Source organism: Octodon degus, unplaced genomic scaffold, assembly GCF_000260255.1.
Source record: "Octodon degus isolate 3935 unplaced genomic scaffold, OctDeg1.0 scaffold00046, whole genome shotgun sequence".
Lineage (NCBI taxonomy): Eukaryota > Metazoa > Chordata > Mammalia > Rodentia > Octodontidae > Octodon > Octodon degus.
The window spans coordinates 13,824,043-13,840,756 of NW_004524622.1; the positions used below are offsets into that span (position 1 = coordinate 13,824,043).

Genomic DNA, 16,714 nt, shown 5'->3' on the forward strand with positions numbered 1-16,714 from the left:
AGAAGAAGAAGAAGAAGAAGAAGAAGAAGAAGAAGAAGAAGAAGAAGAAGAAGAAGAAGAAGAAGAAGAAGAAGAAGAAGAAGGCAAAAGTGAAGAGGGGTGGGTGTGAGAGGAGAAGAATAGGGGAGAAATCAGGATATACCAGGACAGATACAAATTCCATAAGATGAAGGTTATCATTGCTATATCTAAATTGTACCAATAATTTTTTTTTAAATTTTTAAAAATACAGTGTGCCAAATTTTCACTGTATTTTTTATTATAAAAACATATGTCCCAGGTAAATAAGTTAGATTCACTGCTAATGTGACTTTTAAAAATTTAAGAGGTATTTTTAATATTTTTATGGTCTAAAATCAGTTTTAGAGGAAAATTTAAAGCTGATTTTTAAGGCTTTGGCTATATTACTCTAAGTTGTTAAAATTTTTATCATTTATAGCTCAGATTAATTAATTTGTTAATTAGTTAAATAAATATGCTCAGTTGTGGTTAACCAGTTGTAATTTCTTCCTCTGGGGACAAGAGACATGAACTCAGTGAACTTGAAACTAAAGAGGCATATGGCAGATTATTTTTTAAGAGATTGGATCTCATCAGCCTTAGACTTGTTTGAGCTGTAGGTAGATTCAGATTGCATTTCATTCCCCATGGCTGAAATGACTTCAGTTCCATAAAATCAGTATTTCAAGGGGGAAATAGAAAGGTAAAACAAGTAAAAGCACAAGTAAAAAAAGAAAGGTAAAACAACTCTCATGTCTAAATACAGGAGACATGATCCATAAATTCATAGTCTGGAGAGAAGATAGTGAACATATGATTTTATATAATGTAATAAATACTATGAGCCCAAGGAGCATCTTCCTCATGCCTGCATTATTTTGTGAGATTTAAATTTTCCATCAGTGAAGGCATCATACAATTTCAGTAACTTTAATCCTCCAAAGTAAAGTGAATCAGGCTTGATAGATAGGTTTTCACTTGATGAACATCTACTGTGTGCCAAACCCTGACCTTCTGATTTTACATGGATTTAATCAGCAGAACAATCCTAAGACTGGCATTATTGTCACCAGAAGAATAAGAAAAATAAAAAACCTCTGGGGGGAAAATGGACTTATATGTGTTTAAAAAACATATAAAACAATCAAAAATTAAAAATAAGATACAGTTCAACCTACCAAATTAGTGAAAATAAAGCAGCATTGGTGAAAATATAGAGAAACAAGAGCTTTCTGATATGCTATTTGAGAAAGTATAATTTTGGAATCTCACTTATTTATATCTGTTACAGTTTGTGTCCAGATGTCCCCCAAAGCCTCACACAGCATGGGGTGGGCTTCTAGAGCTTATGATTGGTTCAAGATGCAAAGTTCCACTTGCATCCCTCAAACACTGGACAAGATGGAAGAAAGGATCTAACTTGTTCATAATTAAGTGAAACATATCTTGTTTCTTTTGGAGAGCAGTAGCAATTCAAAATTGTCAATTTTATGTAGTGCATCACAGTTTGTTAGTCGAATTTAGGCATAACCTTCTACAGGAAAAGGGAAAATGATGTTTAAATTCTAATTATACTCCCTTTCATTAAAAAGAGAGCTATTTCAACCCTATCATCCCCCCCCTTTTAATAGCTATTTCACTTTTAAATTGTGAAGTAGGGGCTTGTTGGGCAACTTAGATGCCTAATTGCTAACAAGATCTAATTCCCCATTGGCCTGTCTTCCTAAATCTTTTTTAAACTGACTATCATCTTCTATCACTTCTATAGATATTGTTACTTTCTTCCCCCAAATGAGGCTGTTTGCTCAAACTTCTCAACTGTTTTAAAGTAATTGCTCTTATCAATTAATATAACTCCCTATCTCCAGGGAAGCAATGTAGAAGGAAATTTAAAAAATATTTCTCTTTAAAGTTGATAGGACAAAAATAAGTAAAGGGAAGGATTGCCGTCTTTTCTCTGTGCATTGTCCATGCCAACAATTTAGAAGTGTGCATTTCTAGTACTTTAGTGTAAATTTATTTTAACTGCTGTTTAGTTAAAATAATTAAATTGTGTTGAATGAGTAGAAATTTTTCCTATAAAATTCCCTAAGGTAGGTACAATTGAAGGTAATGAAGTTATCCTGGAGATGTAAGCAGGATTCATATAGCTAAATTTTGGCTTCTGTAACTAATATGTAAGATCTTTGGTTGAGATTTTTTTAAAAAAGCAAATAAACTGTAAAGGTAGTCCCTCTGAATAGTGAGTCTTAGTTTTTGGTTCTGAGCCAGGAGTAGACACACAGAACTGTAGACAGGCTGCCAAGGAGGTGGAATGCCTAAGGCACAGTGCTATATGCTTGTTTGATTTGGCTGTCCTAGAAAAGCAAAGAAGGGGAAAGAGAGATCTCCGTGTGTATCTTTCTCTGTCTCCCCTTCCTCTACCCACCCTTTTTCCTTCTCTTTCGGCTGCTTTTCTCTCATCATCAAATAGGAGTTCGATTTCATGTTGCATTTACTGCTGGAATTGGCTTTCTCCCCATTATAGTTGTTGCAGGGCCCCCAGAGCCATATCACAGAACTGAATTGTTACTAAGAATTCTGGTGACTAGAAGACAAAGATATTTGACCCAATACCACATGAAGTGGGAAGAGGGAAATTTACCACCAAACTGCTCTGCCTCAAACTGTGTGGTCCTCAGCTTCTTGTTCAGTTGGTCTCACATAAGTCTGTTTTCTAGACTTCAGTTACACACACCACTGTTGGCTATACCATTTAGTGGATAATAGTTGTATAACTAATTTACATGAATTTCATCTTTCTCAATAATATGGATACTCCATAACTACCTCAGTCATATGTATTGTGGCACCAAACACTGCATCAGACACCCACACACTGATTTATTGACTACTTTATTGAAGAAATGTTTTCCCTCGTTTCTTGTCATTCTTGATCTATAACTATATCTGTACTCTTTATATTCCTTTAGTTCTCTTTCTCTCTGTCAGAGATGGAATTTAGAGATGGTCTTTGGGGACCCCAACTGCTGTCCCTTGGTGGATAATGACAAAAATAAAATTTATGAGATGGAAAGATATCAGTATTTGCATGTTAAGAAGAGTCTTGGTGAGTTTGAGCATTTAGTGCAAAACTAGGAAAGAATAACGGGGAGCAGGAATGCCTTACAACCTAAGAATGTACACCCTCATATGATTAGACAAGTGGGAAATCAGAAATAGTGAGAAATTTGGCTCTAACGTAGTAGTTTTTCTATGTCTCCACTTTTGTTACCAATATTTAAGTACATTCTTTCCCCTTTGCTTTAAGTTCCTGTTAGCCTACATTAAATACTCATTATGGTTTAGAACATTTTCACTGATAAGTATTCTGTTTCACTATTTTTATTAAACAGTACTAAATTATTTGAATTTCTGAAGCAGTATAATTCATTTAATTCATGTAAATATATAACAAAGCAAATCTCCATTCAGTGATTTTTTCAAATGGCATTTTTATATTCTTGTTCTATTTTCTTTTGAAATCATTAGTGATATTCAAAAAATTATAGACAATGAATTAAGAACTTTTAGGGGTTATTATTGATATATACGGAAAGCAGTAGCACTTTTAAATTTGATGAATTTTAGATGCTTTGTATTGTTTTGGATAAGCTTATTTTTCTTTCCTAAAGTTATACATATTCTTTCCAGTTTTTATTTTATTGTATCAACCAGAACAATCTATTATCATATCCACCAGAAAATCTGTATTATTATATTGTAAAGTATAGTAAAATCTGTACTAGTAATTTTCCAGTCACTAGAACACAATACTCAATACTTTCAATTTATTTATTTATTTTTATTTTTATTTTTATTTTTATTTTTTCAGTACCAGGGATTGAACTCAGGACCCTTCACTTGCCAGGCAGGCACTTGCTATCTCCTGGGCCCCAATACTTGCAATTTAAAGAAGGGGTTTGTTTTGGTTTATGGGTTTTCACAGGACTTAGTCCCTGATCAGTTGGCTACAAAGCAGAATGGCATGGTGGAAGGGCTTAGTGGAGCAATGTCACTCATGTCATGGCCCTGGAGTGGTAGTGGGAACTAGAACAAGAATACACCCTTGCAGGTCACCGCTCTGGTGACTTCTCTTCTCTGACCAGGCTTTCACCTTCTAACAGCACATTTAGGTATGAACTCATCACCAGATTACTCTACTGACAAGTATAATGTTCTTATGATCCAACCTCTTTCCAAACACATGAGACTTTGGAGGCACATTTTAGATCTAAACAGTAATATCCCTTTCCTGACCCCCCCAAGAAAAAACCCTCATGTCCATCTCATTATGCAAAATACATTTAGTCTGTCTCTAAGACTCAACAAAGTCTTAGCAGTTCCAGCATTGCAGAAAACTCCAAAGACTCCTCTGAAATTTGGGACAACCTCTGAAAATAAAAAAGAAATCTAAATACTTCCAACGTATATTCTCATTCTAAAACATTCTCATTCTAAAAAGAAGAAGCAGGAGGATGGAAAGGAATGGGACCAAAGCAAGACCACAATCCAGTAAGACAAACATTAAATGCTGAAGCTTCATACCCATCACTCAGGGCAGGTTGTGATTAGATGTTAACTCCAAAAGGCTTGGCCAGCCCCACCTTGATAGCCTTGCTAGGTGCCATGACTTTCTGGAGTCCCCAGTGTACTTTTGGCTTCACTATTACAGCTTCATGTACCACTACACTCTTGAAGGCACATTCCTTGGGGTCCCAAACCTTCTGATGAAATCTGATGGGAGCCTCAGTTAACTCCTAATTTCCTAAGTCTTGCCTTCTTCATGCTTATAAAACCAGCACTACACAAACGATGCGAACATCTTCGACCAGCATGAGTAGCTACAAGGTGCCCTTGCACCATGGCTGCAAGACATCTTAGCACCTGGCTGACTGGGCATATGAAATAAATTCTTTAAGTGACTTTTCTTGAGCAGAGACTCTGGCTCTCAAATGAAGCTTACTTTTACACTCTTGAATCTGCAGTGGGTGGAATCTAGCTGATTCCTGAGGTGCCCTCAAGGCATCTTTCTTCTTGTCTGTGTACAAAGTACTTGGTTTTGTTTTAATCATGCTGATTTCTTTAGCAGCCATACCTCCCTTGGCCTCAACTTTACAGAGTTCCTTTCAGGCCCAAAATGTAAGCTTTTCAAATATTTCTACTCTGCCTTTTGCCAACACTTCTCACTTTAAATCAAACTAAAAGAAGCCAGCCAATGGTATATATGCCATTGTATCTGGTACCAGTATTATATGCCAGTCACTTAACTGTCACTGGAGTAAACTTCCTGATACCCACCACTTAAAGGAGAAGAGGTTTATATTGACCCATGGTTTTCAAAAGATTTAGCCTATAGCTGGTTGTCTTCAGAAGGCAGAAAGGTGTGGGGCAAGGGCAAGGTGATGGAACTCCACACACATCATGGGATATCCAGGAAGCAGAGAAGGGGAAGAGGTGGGACAAGAGCATACCCTTCCAGGTCACACCTCTACTACTCCCCTTTTCTGCCCATGCCACAGATCCCAACATTTTCCACTGATGAGAATAATGTCCCCATGATCCAGTCCTCTTCCAAAAATGTGAGGCTTTGGGGAGACATTTTAGATCTAAACCATAAGAAAACCAATCAGAATAAAGAAGATATCCTATCTCATTTAGGTGAAATTTCCTTTGTTCATGTCTTTTGTTTCCTCATTAGTTAGCACTGTGTAAATGCTTATTGAAATTGTTGTGTTTTACTTCATTGTACATACTCTTATAGTAGATACATGGTCATTTATGAATTTTAATATAATATGAAAAAATTGTCTGTAAATGTGATGTGTGTGCCTAAAATCAACATTATATGAGCTTGAAATAGTTTGAAAGAAATCACAAGTAAAGCAACCAGGTCCTAAATTTTTTGTTTTGAATTTTTTTAAAATAATGTATTGACTATTTTCAATTTCCTTCATACTTTTTGGTTTATACTGATTTTCTTTTTGGCTTAATCAGTCTTGATAAATTTTATTTTGAAGAAAAAATTTACCTTGTTTTGCAAATAATTTATAGCACTGATTGTACACTTTTACAACTTTAATTGATTTCTCTGTGTCTGATCTACCCTCTCTGTAGAGGAAAACAATGAAGTGCATATGTGCCTTTAAATGAGTTAGATTTAAATCAAATACTAAAAAGAAAGAAAATGATTCACCTCAGGTCGAAAATCACAAGTCTGTCCTAAGGCAAATTTGGTGCCAGAAAATATTCTGCTGGCATATTGTATAAATCTGGTTAAAATAGCTATGGGCAATATTGCAGAAAAGCAACCAAATCCCCACTTTAAACTCACACCCCAGAGAATTTGTCAGATAAAATTCCTAGAAACATGAGCTCACAAGAGGGAGAGAAAAAAAAGTGTGTGTGTGTGTGTGTGTGTGTGTGTGTGTGTGCGCACTACTGTTTCAGTCTAGTTGTGTCCCCAAAACCTCATGCAGTTCTAGAGTCTGTGATTAATTCATGATCCAGTTCTAGGATTATGAGTACTACACCCAGCCTGGGGCAGATAGCCTGAATGCAACATAAGGAAGACAGACTTACTTTCTATCCATTGTTGCTACTACTCCTCCCTTTTGCTGTTTGCTGTTTTCCACTGTCATGAACGGCTGCCCTCTGCCAAGTCCCTCTCTGCCTTGGAGCCGGCTGAGTATGGACTGAAACCTACCCTAACTGTGAGCTTAACCTTTCCTTCCTTAGTTCGGGGTATCAGATATTTGTCCCAGTGATAGAAAAGTAATTGACACTGTGTGTGTGTGTGTGTGTGTGTGTGTGTGTGTGTGTTTAGTACATAGAAAAGTATACATTTATGAGTTTAGTTGTCCAAAACAACAATGAAAACTGAAATCAGCTTCATAAAGCCCACAGATTCTAGAGTAACCAGACAAACAATGTAAAAGAACTATAAGGTTTATGTTTAAAGAATAAAAAATAGTAATGGCAATATTTCTATGGAGAAAGAGAGTAACAAAATTGATCACAATGATTTGCCAAATGGTTAAATAGAACTTTTACAAAATGGAAAATAAAATAATTTCAAATCCAAAGGACAAATCAAACATCATAATAAACATAAATGCAGGAGAATGATAAACCGAAAGATAAATCAGAAGAAATTATATAAAATTTAGTATACAGAGAAATAAAAATATTAAAAAGAATTCAAGACATATGGTAGTGAGATCACAAAATTGTACTTTTAAGAAAATTATAGCTTCAGAAACATAAACTTACCCAAGGCTATAGTGCTTTTCTTTTGCATTCTAGGAAATTAATTCTATAAAAAAAAAATGAAACAGACTTTTGAAGATACAAGAACCTGTAAGTTAGGCCTGTGTTTTTACTATAAATTGTGCTTTTCTGCAATTCACAAATTCCACAGGCTTCTACCATCAAGGAAATAGCGATATTAATTGCATACCATATTAGTAAACCTCAAACATGGAAATGGTCTGCATTCTAACCTAACCCACTAAAGGTAGCTGGCCAGACACCAGGAACACACAGCCTAGATCATCTGTCTTGAGACTACTGCCCAAAACACATAAATACTTCCAGCTCAAGACCATAATGTACTCCACCCTTCGGCACCCACATTCTATTTTCTGTGTGTGTGTGTTCTTCTTTAACTCTGCCTAATAAATCTGCTTGTGCCTCTCACTGACATGTCCTGAAATTGTCTTCTGTGACTAAGTTCATGAACTTACAACCTACTCCATGGGTGGGATGAGTTAATATTACCATCTCCTCTTTGAAGAAACCTCCTCAGTCTCTGTCTGGTTGTAAAAGGATGAAAATATCTGACACATCTTTAATTATATTTCCATAAGAAGAGAACTGAGAGGATGAAGAGAAGGGAATCCTGGGAAAACTAACAAACTGAGCAGCTTCCAAAATTAATGACAAAATAAAGTCTTCAGATTCTAGAATCCCATCAGTTAGAAAAGCAGAAATTTAAATCTCAAGATGTCAAATGAAACTATAGAACACCAAAGACAAAAATAAAACCAGAAAAACATCCCAATGAAAATGAAAAATTACTTTTAGAGGACTTACAGTAACATTAAGAGTTTCCTTCTCCACATCCTGCATAGATGCTAGTCTACACTAGAATCACATCATTGAAATCTTTTTTTTTTTTTTTTTTTTTTGCATCAGGGGTGAGAGGGGGTATAATAGGGAATTGAACCCAGAACCTCAGGAGCTAAGCCACTGAGCTAAATTCTCAGCCACTTCTTTAAAAATCTTAGAAAAAAAATATTTTCAAACTATTGTCACATACCAACAAAATTATAGTTGACAAATGAGAGTGAAAAAATATTTTTAGGAGAATAAAAACCAATAGAATTTACATCTAGTAGAACCTCATTCAGTGAATCTTAAAAGAAGATACTTTGAAGGAGAAAAATGACCTTAGAGGCAGGATCTGAGATCCAAAAAGGAAACTGTAGGTGAATATAAACAAACACTGATTGTATAAGAAAAACTCGAAGAAGTAAAATAATCCTAGAGAAGGAAAATATATAAAATTAGTTAAAGTATTCTCAAGTTCTAATATCATTCAGGAAAGTAATAAAGATACTAACTCTCAGCTTTGCATTCTATATAGATACTTAAATGTATAACTAACTCTACAAGTACAAACAAAAATATGACTTCCAAACTTGTAGAGAGAAAACAGAATAAGATCAAAAAAATGACATAATTAAAAACTGAAAGAATTTGTTTCATAAAAATTTAGCATCAAAGTAAAAAATAAAATGTCTAGTTATAAAAAGTTAAAACGTGCCACAGCGATATATGTACATCCATGCACAATGGTCATAGCTGTGTCTTGGAAACACCCCAAATGCTCATCAGCTGAAGCATGGATAAAAAATTGTGGTATTTTACACAGTGGAGTATTTACTAGGCTATTAAAAAAAGATAAACTGGAGTCTTTTATAGGTAAATGGATGCAACAAAAGACCATCCTTATAACTTAAATAAATCAGACCCACATGTGCAAACATCGTATTGTCTCACTAGAGTAAGAACCTGAAAAAGTAAATAAAATTTGAAAGGTACAATAGATACTGTGAAAGGGAAAGAATCTATTCAAAGAGCAAGAATAACTGAGGTGGGAAAAAGACTAAAGAAGGAAGAGAAAAATGCACATTTATGTATATATACAAGATAGCTTGTATGACTGTACTGCCAATTTCTCAGGCCTACTGAAAGGAACAGTTAACGTTTCTTTCTTCTCATTTTTAATTTCTTAAATTTTTTTTACCAATTTGCATGCTTATATCTGGTAATCTGAACAACTAATTTGAAGACAACATTATGCAATATAGCCATTGTTGAATTTCTATTCTTTTGTTTAGTGAAATTGTGTAACATTTCTAATGATTTTTTAACATTTTTATTCTCTTTAAAAATAAAACATATTAAGAGATTTACATAGCATTAAGCTACTAACATAACTAATAGGAAGCAAAACTTATCAAAACTGAAAGGAGAAATCAGCAAATTTACCATTAGTAATTGATTAAACAGACAAAAGAAGGTAAGAATGAAGTTGCTGAAAATCACACAATTGAAGAGAATGTTCTAATGGACTTAGTAATGTGTTAACTCAGCATCCACAAATTGTACGCAAGCATACATGTAGCATTTATGAGAACTAACTGTATATGAGGCCGTTTGATAAATACTAGAAGCACCATGCAGGTCACATTCTCTCAACACAGCTGAATTAGAATTTGCTTTAGAGTCTTTATTGGAAGAGGCATGTAGTTGGATGTTATTGTTTTGATTCACTGTGACAATCTTCATCCCTAGTAAAATTTATCCTGTCAGTGTTTTATTATATTATATTCATAGTCACTGATATGACCATGAATCTGAGGAACTTAGAATGCTTATTTCATGCAAATTTTAATTTCTATTTGGAAAATGGTGACTTCTATAGCTATTTATTATAAGTAACTGATTAAATAGTTAATGTGCCATGAGTTATTTAATGTGTGCCTTGTTTATCCTAGTGCTTCACTGAAAGTGGATAGTAACAGTGCTGCTACTTCTAAGGCTGCTACTGTTATCAACTTTTAATGTCCTGACCCTTGCCAAAAATTGTGTACTGAAAACTACTGTGCTTATTGTACAATTAGTAGGATTATTTATTTTTAAAGGCAGAAAATAACAAGGGTTAACAAAGATGTAGTGAAATTGGAGCCCCTGTATGTTGCTGGTGGAAAGGCAAAATGGTGCTCTGAAATGGTATGATTCTTCATAAAAAGAGAATCACCACATGGCCCACCAATTGGACTTCTAGGTGTGTACCTTAAACAAGTACAGGCAAAGTTTGAAGGTCTGAATGGACATCCATATATTCATGATCATAGTAGCATTACTCAAAATAACCAAGAAACAGAAGCAACCCAAGTATCCACAAACTGATGACTTGATAGATAATTGCAATGTATCCAACCAATGATGGAATTTTATTCAGCAATGGAAAGGAGTGAAGTGCCAATACTTGGATATTTTATGAATACACTTCAAAAACTAAATGAAAAGATTCAGCCACAAAAACATGGTGTGTTTCTACTTATAAGAGCTACCTAAAATGGCTAAATTCATAGGGACAGGAAGAACTATATCATGGGGCTTCTAGGAATTGAGAGAACAATAGTATAAGGAGTCACTGTTTATTGGGGTTATGGAAGATAACCCCAATCTTGGGAAGATGAAAAATTTCTAGAGATTGATGTTAGTTATTATTATGTGAACATGCTTAATATCACTGAATTCTACATACACAATAGGTTAAAATGGTAAATTTTATTTTGCATATATTTTACCACAATAAAAAGTGATTATTGTGTTTATGTCCAGGAATAGTCTATCATTTTTCTTTCTTTTTTTTGGAGGGGGAGGGGGCTGCTCAAGATGCCTTCAGGGCAGTCTGGTTTGGCTTGAGCACGAGGGGATCGAACCACAGCATCCTGAGCCTGTATTGTTTCAGCAGGCACTTAAACACCTGAGCTAATGGGCAAGTTCCCTATGTTTTTTTTTTGTTTGTTTGTTTTTTTTTTTTTTTTTCAGAACCAGGGCTTGAACTCAGGCCCTTGCACTTGCCAAGCAAGTGCTTATTCTAATGAGCTATATCCCTGGCCCTGTCATTTTTCTTAGGGTATTGATATTTTAAAAATCGGTCTTATGGCTTCGATACAATAATTAATCTTAAGGGTTTTTTTTTTCTTCCTCGAATGCCTTCAGGGCACTTTTGGCCAAGGGGACAGTTGTGAGGTTCGAACTCCAGCAACCTGAGGCTGACAGCTTTGTGGAAGCAGCCACTTAAAGGACTGAGCTAGGGCCAGGCCCCCCACAATAATTAATCTTAATGCTTTAAGAGAATTTAAGGGCCAGGGATATAACTCAGCAACATAAGCACTTGCCTGTACTCTTTAAAATATACAAAACACAAAATAAAAAAAAAAGCAACGGACCCTGCTTTGAAGACCTTGCAATTTAGTGGATGTAGAGGACAAACACACCAATGCACTCAACTGCTCCCACTGTTGCACATATGTATTCTTCCAACCCTTCCTTCTAGCTCTTTAGCAAGATCTACTTGTCCTCTAAAACACAGTTTGAATCTGTCTTCCTTTTAGAAAAGCTTGATTTTGCATTTGAGAGATGACTTAATTTATGCTCAAAGATTAGAACGCTTTTTTTCTCATTCATTGCCTGATTATTGTGATGATTTCTCCACTCACTTGAAATGTGGAGTGATGTTTCCATGTGACTTACTTTAAGACATATCCTTGTGTTTCTTTCTTACCACAGAGTCTTCAGAAATCGGGCCTTCCCTGGTGGTTCATACCACAGTACCATTTGGAGTGACATACTTGGAACACAGCATTGAGCATGTACAGGAGTTAATCCTTCAGCAGTTGGAAAACATTTTACCAGGTTTGCCTCCACCAGTTGCTACCACATGCTACAAATGGAGACATTCACAGGTAATCCAATACTTCAGCTGTGTGAGCCACATTTTCTTCGTAGCACAGCAGAACTGACTATTTCATCCTTTGCCACACTTTAGTAAAATAAATAAACATGGGATCTTTGAAGCAAATATTTTTGCATAACATGTACATAACAAGTCTATAGGTTTCATTGTTCTACTATTTCTCAGTAAGAGGAATGTACAATTTATATCAATGTCCTGTCAAAATTCTGGCATCATAAGGCATGCACCTGAAATTCTGGGGTTTCCTATGCAAGCAAAACAGGTTATATATCAAAATTCAACTGTTTCTCTGGGGTTTTTCTAAATCAGTACTGTGGCAATATAGAAACCACTATAATCTCCCCAAACTTTTGCAGACTGTCAAATTAACCTTGTAAGTGTATTTTGCTACCCTATTTTCATTTCTATTAAGTTCCCACTTTGGTTTAAGTGCTGCCAACAGAAGTCTTTAGGGGAAAAAGGTGAGTACCTGTGTATACCACCTAGTTGAGCTGTTTCCCAGGGCTAGATAAACCTACTGATGGCTCCACTACCTCAAACTCAAGGCTCTTTATATTAAGTAAATGTTGACTTTTTGGAAAATCTGTACATAGTACAGCAGAAGCTTGTGGTATTTCGAGAAAAGAACTTTTGCTATGTAAATCCTGTTGTTAAGGCATTTGGGGATTAACGGAATGAAGGGTAGATGGAGGAAAAAATGCTGTGAGTTGTCTGTGTGTTTTTTGGTTTGTTTTTGTTTTTTTCCTGAAATTTCTAAGTCCTATGATTAACAGATTTATCTGCACTACCGGTTGTCTAAGCTGTGAGCCCATTAGAAAAACTGGTATTTTGGAAAATGCAGAAGATTTTGTGTATTTTAAAGAGCTTTCCAAAATTAAGAAATGGTAAATTGCTTTCTAAAACATTGCAACAGTCTATGTGTTTATTCATATCTTCTCAAGTTAAATTATACAGAGAACCTTTGGGGAAAATATTTACTTAAACATGTCATGGTTCCTTTACAAGACTGTTTTTTTTCCTTTTAAAAGCATTAAAAACCTTAATGGTGAATGTCTTTAAATCATCTTTAACTCAATTTTAGGTTAGCTTGAAAAAGAAGTCAGGGAGATAATCTTATAATTTAAAGCTAGATATGTTATACATTGTGTCACTTTGAAATTCTTAAGTACTCTTTTAAACAATAGTTTGTAAAGGGCCAGGAGATAGCTCAGTGGCCTAAGTGCCTGCTTGGCAAGCACAACGTCCTGGGTTTGATCCACAGTGCCAAAAAAAAAAAACCCATAATAGTTCATAGGATTTCTTTTCACATTTTCTCAAAAATAATTTATTGATAAGTTGAAAATGTCTTAAAATGTTCTTATTTCTTAAAATTAGAATTATTAATAAAATAGATTTATTATAATCATAAAATGACTTATTCAGTTGTGTAGTATCACAAAATTTAACTTAAATAATTCCTTTGAACACAATATATATTCAAATCCTCACAATAATTTTTCTTACAATTTGGATGGTGACATTATCACTATATTTACAACTCTCTTAAAACCTACATTGCCTACAAAGTCTAAAATAAGCAAAAAAATAAAAATAAAAGGGAATAAGTTATTCAAATGTAGGAGTTTGCATTTGCCATTATTCATATAGTTCTCTAGGTATCTTGAACATTTCACCAAATATAACATTATTATCTGTAGCAGAGATCTTATTAATGCAGTTTCTATGCATAGCACATCACCCTAGGAAATAGATTAATGAAAGGTCAGGAGATTTAAAATGGTTGAACTATTTAGTTCACAGTGCCTCTTCTCAAAGGGACAATTCTCCAACCCCTTTTAAGGGCTGATCTTAACCTTTGGAATTTAACAGAAATGTATACACCCTTGCCATCTGAGTATATAGCATAAGCCTAGGGATACATATTTAGAAAGGAGCAACTTGCTAGTTTTTAAGTTTCCCTGCATCTGTGTAGAGGTATAATGCCCTTGCAGGAGAAATCCTGCCCATATTTTCCTGCAGTCTACATTTCGCCTACTGTTCCTTTTCCTTTCCTCCAAGAAATGCTAAGTGGTATGGATTCCCCAACATAGACCATGCAGGCTTGACACATTCTGTGTTAATTTTATTTTTCTTCTTGTTCTCTTTTTTGTAATCCTTATACTATATCCTGGCATCAAATGCTGTGCAGGATGGGGAGAAAGAAGAGAAGGAAGATGAATAACTATATAGTGCCAGGCCTGGGCTGGATAAGTTGAAGATGTTATCCAATTTACTTTTAAATACACCCTCATAAAGGACAGTAAGATATGCTACATAAGTAGAATGACCAAAAAAAAAAAAAAGGACACCAAGCAACAACAACTATAATTTACTGCTTATGAATTATAAAATAATATAGACTTTGGGAAGACAGTTTAGTAATATCTTAGAAAACTAGATACATATTTACTATGTACTCCAGCAATCATCCTCCTTGGTATTTTATGCAAGGAGGTTGAAAATTTATTTCCACACACAACCTGCATGTCAATGTTTATAGCAACTTTATTCATAATTGCCAAAACTGGAAGCAACAAAATATCCCTCAGTAGATGAACAAATAAACTGTAGTACAATGGGATATTATTCAACACTGAAAAGAAATGAACTATCAAGCCATAAGAAATTGTAGAAGAAATTTAAATGCATATTACAAAGTAAAAGAAAAAATTCCAAAAAGACATTTGTATGATTCTAACTATAAGGCAAAACTAAGGAGACAGTAAAAAAATTAGCGATTGCCAGATGTTGGAAGGGAGAAAGAATGACCAAGTGGAGCAAAGATTTTTGTGGTAGTGAAAAACACAATGATGCACATATATCATTATAAACATTTCTCCAAACCCACAGAATGTACACCCCCAAACATAAGTGCTAATGTAAACCATGGATTTCGGGTGATATATGTGTGTCCATGTACCTTCACTGGCTGAGACAAGCACACTGCTGTAGTGGAGGTACTGACAAGAGCTGCTGTGAATGTAGGGGAAGCAAGATATGTAGAGAAGTTCTGTTCCTCTCAATTTTGTTATGAACAGAACTGGTTGCGTTTTTCTGTTTCCTATTGCTATGTGGTGTGATAAAGAGAATACAGTGAATTTTTAGTGTTTTATTCTAATTAAAAATTTATTACAGTGAAAGATACATTGCCATTAATCTCATCATAACACACCCCTCACTTTGAACACTCTCGCACCACCACTCTCGCCACTCTCTGAAGCTGTTTTGCAGGTCCTCTCTTGTGGCTTTTTGTGGCTGCTTCCATGTCCTGAATCAATTCAAAGTGCTTACAGCAATTTCTGTCAAATAAAAACATAATGGTGTGTCCTCATCCACCTTATTCTAGCACTCTACAACTCTGGCTCTTTCCCAAAGTCAAAATAAGCATGACAAACATTTTAAATCAGTGTAGGACACCTAGGAAGCTCCAATAGCACAAAGAAAGAAGATGTCCAGACTGCCTCAGAAGTGCCAAGAACCATAGGATAAGTGTTCACAGCAAACTGGAGTGCTTTGAGATTTGATGGCCATGTGCCTTCTACTTTAATAATCTTTAAATATTCACTGCATATTTGATTCCACCTCATATACTGAAATACCTAAAACTACGTAAGTTATTAAGCCAGGGATGCACCTCAGGGGCACAACACCTGCCTGGCAAGTTCAAGGTCCTGAGTTCAATTGCTGGTACCAAAAAATAAATAAATTGTTAAGTCCTTTATGAGCTGTTTTGAAAGCTTAAAATCTGAAGCACATGGCCCTGGCCCCATTGTCTTTCTCACCTCGCGGTGGATATCATCACAGTGGTGAGAGCACATTCGAGAGGGGACGACACATAGTGAGGCATCATCTTGGAGACAGACTCTTTTATAACAACTTAGGCTCAGAAAAAGTCCCACAAAAGCTTCTCATCCCTTCTGAGGACAGAACCCCAACAACCAGCCTCTTCCCAGGAAGCCCCGCTTCTCCAAGATTCACGCCTCCCCACACTGGGAGACAACCTTTAGGTCCATGAACCCTGGGGCCATGCCCAGAAACCATAACACTGCTTTTGTTTAAAGGCATTATAAAAATAAAAAAATTAATATTTTTTAAGTATATACTGGCCCAGTCCTAGCCCAGGTCCGGTGAGTGTGTGGAGAGCTTCCTGCTAACCTGCGCCGGCGGGACAAGTCCCAGCCCAGGTGCAGCGTGGACCGGACCCTCTCCCACCCCCTCGGGTCGCCCCCCACCACTCCGCCGTACCTCCCTCACCCCTCCTGCCCAGTAGGAATTTTTGCCGATTTCTGGGAACCCCCAGACCCAGTCCTAGCCCAGGAATTTCTGCCGACTTCCGGGAACCCCAGACCCAGTCCTAGCCCAGGTCCGCAGCACGAAGGAGCTGACCACATCACTCAGACCTAAGCCAGACGCAGCTGGATAACTCCAAACTCTGTAGAGCTCCAACTTCAGTACGTGTGAAGGTTATAACTACAGCAAAGATCTACAAAAAGGGCAGAAGACAGTGCTACACAAAATGACGAGAAGGAACAAAATGCAACCTCAGAACCCAAGCCCACCCGTAACAAGTGCAGAGGA

At 35.9% G+C, this 16,714-nt stretch overlaps 1 protein-coding gene across 5 annotated transcripts in view; it reads left to right on the forward strand.

The window, feature by feature from the left end:
- Rnls (renalase, FAD dependent amine oxidase) overlaps window positions 1-16,714 on the forward strand; it is a 405,492-nt gene that overhangs the window by 314,707 nt on the left and 74,071 nt on the right. For all 5 annotated transcript variants that reach the window (XM_023716220.1, XM_023716221.1, XM_004632117.2 and 2 more), the window contains one exon: window positions 11,911-12,086. In XM_023716220.1, the coding sequence (XP_023571988.1) occupies window positions 11,911-12,086 (176 nt within the window). The remainder of the gene's footprint in view (window positions 1-11,910; window positions 12,087-16,714) is intronic.